Source organism: Lycium ferocissimum, chromosome 1 (genome assembly GCF_029784015.1).
Source record: "Lycium ferocissimum isolate CSIRO_LF1 chromosome 1, AGI_CSIRO_Lferr_CH_V1, whole genome shotgun sequence".
Taxonomy (NCBI): Eukaryota; Viridiplantae; Streptophyta; class Magnoliopsida; order Solanales; family Solanaceae; genus Lycium; species Lycium ferocissimum.
This window is the reverse complement of record NC_081342.1, coordinates 31,841,814-31,849,379: the sequence shown is the minus strand read 5'-3', so window position 1 is coordinate 31,849,379 and position 7,566 is coordinate 31,841,814. Positions and strand designations below refer to the sequence as shown.

Genomic DNA, 7,566 nt, shown 5'->3' with positions numbered 1-7,566 from the left:
TGCCAAAGCATCAAACATGTTTGCAGTGACCACCTGATTAGATTCAGCTTCCTTATCCTGTCCCATAATATCTCTTTTGTCTACCTTAGCTTTCCATCCTTGAACAGGCTTACTATGCCCCCCCCCCTCCCCCACCCCACCTTATTTCTTCTCCTGATTTGCTGCTCTTGCTTCTCCTTTTTCTCATTCATTTTCTCCTTATGAGCCTTATCTTTCTCATTTTTTCCAGAATTGCTCTCAACTGCCTGAGCAACATTCTTATTAGTTTTAATTTCCACCATGCCATCACTTTTTTCTGCAGTATTCTTCTTGTTTTGATTTCTTTTTTATGTATTTCCTTGATGTGTATCTTCCTCTTATTCCTCCTCATTAGGATACAATTCAGGATGAATCTTAAAACAATCCTTTTCATTATGACCTTGCAATTACAAGTCTTGTAATACTTTGGCAGATGATCATAGTTGACTCAATCCATTTGTCAATGATTTCTCCAGATATTTTTTTCTTCATGCCAATGTTTACCCTTTGAGGAAAATCACTAAGCACGTCGACTTCCACCTTGACCCTTGCACAGCTTGGCCTGGTTTGATTCTTAGTAGCCATATCAACTTGCAATGGCTTACCCATTACTGATGCAAGGGTAAAAATAGCTTCTTTTACGAAGAAATTAGGAGGCAAATATGGAAAGGAGATCCATGCAATTGCTGTTGTCGTCTCCGCATTTGGATCAAACCGTGGATCCCATTTAAGGGTTCTCATAGGATACCACCAATTCTGAAGATTAATATAGAAAGCAGGCTTTGACAATAAATTCACATAATCTTCCACAAGAGATGGACGTATCAAAACATACCTATTCCTCAGCAAACCAATAGAACAGTCTCCTTTCAATCCATTGCTTTGGAATAAGTTTACATAACTGTTTTATGTATGGCCAGCCATAATAAAGCTTTCCAACGATTGCATACTGCAAATTTTCACGTAGAATCATCTGCTCAATCTCCTCCTCGTCCCACAGAAATCTAGGTTCTCCATGGAAATACGTAATCTTCTTTTGTGACAATGGAGGGAAAGAGACATTTGTTTGCATTGGTTTTACTGCATTTACATACGATTGGGGCTGCATGGGTTGTGGTATAGGGTTTAAGGGTGTCAAAGATGACTGGACACCCCCCGGTGGAGGTTCTCTAGCGGTCGTGGCGGCCATGGTGGCCTGAAGAAGGTAGGAAAATTTTTAGGGTTGCGACTAGGTTAGGGTTTCTCTTGCTATAACATTATATGTAAATTTGTACTTATTTGTCTGGGATCAATAAATCTTTTTTTACACCTAAGCCTGTCAATTGGGCCGGGTCGGCCCGGGACCGGCCCACCTAACTTGGTCTATAACCGGCCTGGCCCCCCAACCCGATAAGAGGGTGGTGGGCTGGGCTAGTGGAAAAAATTAGGGGTCACGAACATGCCATTTAACTCGGTAGCCCCACCAATGTGACCGAGTTTTGCCCACCGGGGCCTACTGGCCCGACCCACTTCGAATTAATTTTTTTTTAAAATAAATTATTTAAGTGGTATATTTGTGTATATATTGTATATGTTAGTGGTATATTTGTGTATATCTTGAATATGTTGTTGGAATGAAGACTCCCAATGGCTATTTAAGTGCTTAAAATTATAAAAAGTTGATACAAGACTACATAAGTAATTTAAAATAAAACTTCAAACTTAAATTGATAGCATTGCAAATTCAAAACATACGAACTTGAACGGTTAACTTATTACAAATGAAAAGTTCAAAACGCTAGCATCGATGGAGAAATTTAAAGAAGAGATAAACTTCAAAGTTCGATTTTATGCCTTTTGTCCAAGTGCCTACGTAACGGACCGGTACCCCCAAAAACCGGTTCGGACTTATGGAGATATATTTGACCACAATGATGACATTTAACATGTTCCTCGTCTACTCGCTCAAAATGCAATCACACCGGACTTGAAATTGATCTTCGGACTGGAGGAGGAGGTGGAGGATTATCATTATCCGTTAAATTTAAATTTTGAAATTTAAAATTTGAACTTGGAAGTTGGAAGAGAGAGAGAGAGAGAGAGAGAGAGAGAGAGAGAGAGAGAGAGAGAGATTTAGATGAGTAGGAAATTTAGGGAAAGAGGAGAGTAGGGAATTGTGAGACAATATGGAGAAGAATGAATGGTATTTATAGATTGAAAATAGGGCTAAAGTATAATTTAAGGAACTTGATGGTTAAAATAAAGTTGACAACAATTAGATTTTAAAGTATCGAACTTACTAAATTTTAGTATTAGAATTTATTTTAAAAATAATTAAAATCCGACCCGGCCCACTTAGCCCACTATGTACCCCTACCCGGATAGGGGGCTGGGCCGGACACCCCTTTCCCTCCTCCAACTCGGCCCCCAACCCGACTCACTAACTATGGCCCGGCCCACTTGACAGGCTTATTTACACCACCAAAAAAAAAAAAAAAAACACTGGAATTCTTCGCAGATTTTACAATTCGGCAGTCGAAAGGTTTTAATGGATCAGAAGCCCCACAAAGAATCGTTAAACTGAAGTACATCAAAATCTAGAAATAGACATTGAAGATTGAGTCTGAAATAAATGAATATCTCTAGAACAATTCTTTCATTCCAAAGTCAAAAGCTCATCTAGTAACAAACCGAAACTACACTGGATAGGACGATAAAAATAAGAATCGCGTACACTTAGTTCTGAAGAAATTTAATTGAGATATCTAACCTGATAATAAGCAGTATATAAATTGGTCACCCTGATCTTGGTGTTTTATTCACACCCTCAATTAATCAACAGAAATATCAGTACAAACATAAACCTTTTTCCTTATATACTGAACATGCACTCCTTGGAATAAATCCATTTTCTCCAATCCATTATATGTGTACGGACGCAGTGATCACAAGGATATATACTCATAATCTTGCATGCAATTGAAAGTAATCCAGAAATCATGTATGTTCGTAAGAAACCAGTTCGCTGTTTCTGCAGCAACCAATGACCAATGTTACGTTCTCAAATTTTTAGGGCAGAATTTTAGTTGCAATAAAATATAAAGAATAATAAGTAATTACTCTCTCCGTCCCAATTTATGTGGCATATTTCGGATTTCGAGATTCACACAAGGCTTTCGTTGATCATAATTTTTTCATATATCTTTTAGTTATTTTAAATTGTCAATTATTATGACTTATAGTACTTTTAGAAGTAGTTTCCAAATATGTCGATTTTATTTGAAGGAACTTAAAGATTCCATATCTGAATTTACGATCAAAATTAAACTGTTTTACTATCGAAATTCGAACTGTGTCACATAAATTAGGACAAAAGGAGCATTTATATATATAAAAATTGTGACATACATGTAATAGGTTAAATTATTAAGTACATAAGTACTAAGTAATTACTTTTAGAAATAATAACTAACGTATTAAAATAAGTTAAATTATAATATAAGGATTTTTCGAATCACGTCTGTATAAATCTAACCCCCTCAGTTTCAATGGCACTCTCCCCTTTATATTCCGTACCAAAAAGAATGATATATTTCTATATTTAATAACAATTTGATTTTAAACTTCTCGTTTTACCTTTAAAAACCACAAAAATTTCTCGATAACAAATTTCAAAAACGTTTCTTTTTCTCTTAAACTATGTGCCAAGTCAAATACCTTCACGTAAATTAGAAGTAGGACAGAGGAAGTAATCAGTGGCGGAAACAGAATTTTCACTAAGGGGTGTCAAAATATAAAGAGGTAAATTCACGAAGAAGCCAAGGAGTGTCAATATGTAATATATACACATAAAAATAAATTTTTTACCTAGCTACACAGTGTAATTTTCCGACGAAAGTATTGTGAATATGATACCCCTCAAAATACGTGGAAAATTTTGGAAGTAATAAATAATATATATAATATATATACACTGAAAAGGGTAAAAAATACCGTTTTTGGAACTATCAACAAGACATATACCCTCCGTTTGCATTTGGTATCAAATATACCCTCGCCATTGCCAAAGGAGGCCACCAATAACCCTCCACTTAACGGTTGGCCATTTAAGCCGAGGCGACCACGGGAAAAAATTATCCCATCCATATAGCCTCTCTCTTCCTTTTTAGTTCGGTGGGTATTTTGACCCTTTTTTTTTGTAGTTTTTAATTTTTTCTGGATTTTCTACACCACCACATACCCCACCCCCCCCTCCACCCCCACCCCCCCATTTTTTTTTGTAGTTTTTTATTTTTTCGTGATTTTTTCTACCACCATACCCCCCCCCCTCTCCACACCCCCAACCCCAAAAAAACTTTTTTGAAGTTTTTAATTTTTTTACGGATTTTCTACACCACCACATACCTACCCCCAACCACCCACTCCCATGACCGTTTTAACACCCCATCACCCCTCCAAAAAAATTAATTTTTAACCACGCAAACTTTTAATTTTTATATATATATTTTTTATAAAGTTAAATTAAATATGAAGTAGAAAATTCAGGAGGGGGTAGGGAGGGTGTAGAGAATCAAAAAAGAAAACTTTTACTTCATATTTAATTTACCTTTTATAAAAAAAAATTATAAAAATTGAAAGTTTGTGGTTAAAAATTAAAAAATTTGGCGTGGTGGTGGGGTGTGGGAGGGGGGGTCATGGGGGTGGGTGGTGTAAAAATCCAAAAAAAGCAACTTTTAAAACTTTTTTGGGGGGGTGGGGGGTGGGGGATGGGAAGTGGGGGTTGGTATGTGGGGGTGTAGAAAATTCATTAAAAAATTAAAAAGCGGGAGTCTTCGAAAGGCGGGGGGGGGGGGGGGTCAGTAGGTGGTGGTGTAGAAAATCCAGGAAAAAAAAATAAAAACTAAAAAAAAAAATTGGGGGGCGGGGGTGCGGGGGGTGGAGGGGGTATGTGGTGGTGTAGAAAATCCAGAAAAAAAAAATTAAAGGCTACAAAATAAAGGGGTCAAAAATACCCCTGAACTAAAGAGGAAGAGGGAGAGAGGCCGATACACGGCCACGTGGATAATTTTTTTCACGTGTGCACCGCCACGTTTTAAATAGTCACACCGTTGAGTGGAGGGGTATTGGTGGCCTCCTTTTGATAACGGTATATTTGATACCAAATGCAAAAAAGAGGGTATATGCGTAGTTCGAGATTCTTTTCGATAGTTAGGGGGTATTTTTGACCCTTATATATATATATATAATAGAGAGAGAGAGAGAGAGAGAGAGAGATAAAATTTACACTAAATGCATATACATTAACAGAAAAACAAAATTTAAAAAATTAAATAAATTTTAAACTAATAAGTGCATATAACTTAAATCCACGACCAAAACCTTGAATTCTTCGCTGATCTTACTATTTGGAAGAATCCGAAAGGTTTTTAATGGATCTGAAACCCCCCCCCAAAATTATCCTTAAACAAAGTACATCAAAATCCTAAAATAGAAATTTAAGATTGAGCTTGAAACAAATTAATATCTCTAGAACAATTCATTCATTCCAAAATCAAAAGCTCATCTAGTAACAAACACAGAAACCAGACTGGATATGACGAAAAACTCATCTAGTAACAAACACAGAAACCTGACTGGATATGACGATAAAAATAAGAACATCGTACACTTGGTTGTGAAGAAAAAAATTAATTGAGATATCTAACCTGATAATAAAGCAGTATATAAATGGTCACCCTGATCTTGGTGTTTTATTCACACCCTCAGTTAATCAACAGAAACATTAGTACAAAATAACCCCTTTTGCCTCAGATACTGAACATACATCCATTTCTCCAATCCATTGTATGTGTACGGACGCAGTGATTATAACTATATATATTCATATATATTCTTGCATGCAACTCAAACAAATCATCTTCCAATACCAGCTTCCGCTTTTCCAGAAAAAAAAAAAAAAAAAAAGACAGCCGGTGTACTATGCTCCACTATGCGCGGAGATCAAATAAGACCTCGATCATAGGGTCTATGGTAGATAGCCTTACCTGCATTTCTGTGAAACTTCTAAAAATCAAACAAGAAGGAATCATTGCCATAATCCCAAATATTAACCGGTGGATAACTATCATCAGTTGTCGGCCAAAATACGGGAGATCCCGGACCTCCCATCACCGCCACCGGATCTGAAACCACCGGTGCAGCCTGCATCGCTTGAGTCGAACAAAGAGGTATTGATGACCCCATTAAATGGTTTGTGTCTTCACACGAATAATTATTTTGCTGCTGATTTTGATATTGTTGAGACAATTCATCTTCTTGTTTCGGCGGTTTCGAATTCTCTTGATGGCTAAGGTTAGGGTGAGGGTTAGGGTTTGAATAATTATCAACCTCAGGACCATACCCATCACAAAGCACGTTATACTGTTGTTGCTGAAGTTGGGTTTGACTCAACATCTGAGAATGTTGTTGTAACATATCAGCATATTGTACAGCAGGAAAAAACCCATAGGGGACATAATCAGTAGGCTCCACATTAGCAGTGGATACAGCAGCACCGACACCGGTTGGTGCTGCTGTAGGGGACGACGACGAGAAAGTAAACCCGAACGTCCCTGAAGGTCTTGGAAGTAAAGGACGAAGGGTTTGTGTGGAAGATGAAGAGGTAGATTTTCTGGAAGACTGTGAAGAAGATGATGAGTTACTATTACCACTAGATGGTTGAAGATTGAGTTGAGCCCTTGAACCATAGAGTATAATAGCGGCACGGTCATAGGCACGAGCAGCGTCCTCAGCAGTAGCGAATGTGCCGAGCCATCGGCGTGTACGCTTACGAGGTTCACGGATCTCGGCCACCCATTTCCCCCAACTACGTTGTCTTACACCTCTATACCTGAATTTGTTGTTGTCTGGTCCTCCTTTACCTTTGCCTTTTTTATTGCTGTTACTGCTAGTAGTACTCGTGGAGGTGGTGTCACTGTTTGTAGCAACGGTGCTAACGGTGGTGTCTTTTCTTTCTTCTTGAAAATTGGGGACCGTTTGGCTAGGATTTAGTAATTCTTGACTATTCATAGTGAACTTTTATTTATTAGTACTAATGGAAGGACAGAGGGGGGAAGGGGAGGCGATGGTTGTTGCTATGTACCTCGTTGAGTGTATACCCAATGAGTTGAAAGAGAGGACTGAAGAAGGCTGGTGATCAAAGTCGTAATTTGTAAATGGTGGATGAGGGCGGTGCTATTATATAGATACAGAGTCATGTGTGGACTACTGTGGGAAGTGTATACATGCAGACACACATAAGCATGCGCATTGTTGTCACTTTGAAGTAAACTTAATTTCTTTTGTCCACCACAAGTTTTTCATTAAGGACCTGACACTATCCTAAGATTACCTAATTAAGAAATGTGAATAGAAAGTCAGAGAACCAATTTTGGAAAAATAAGAAGTTTCATGTCTGCTACAATGTAAAATAGATAAAGCCTAACAGAATCTTTTTAGTCTCATTTTCATAGAAAGCGGTTTTCCTCTTTCCATCAAAGATGTTGTGAACTATCTAAAGTCTCCCAGCCC

General features: G+C 37.7%; 1 protein-coding gene across 1 annotated transcript; it reads right to left on the bottom strand.

Annotated features, from left to right (window-relative positions):
* Positions 1-5,548: 5,548 nt before the first annotated feature.
* On the bottom strand, positions 5,549-7,180 carry LOC132029826 (ethylene-responsive transcription factor ABI4). The gene has a single exon (XM_059419212.1). It carries the CDS (start codon positions 7,063-7,065, stop codon positions 6,061-6,063), a length of 1,005 nt encoding a protein of 334 aa, XP_059275195.1. The 5' UTR covers positions 7,066-7,180; the 3' UTR covers positions 5,549-6,060.
* Between the last annotated feature and the right edge of the window lie 386 nt (positions 7,181-7,566).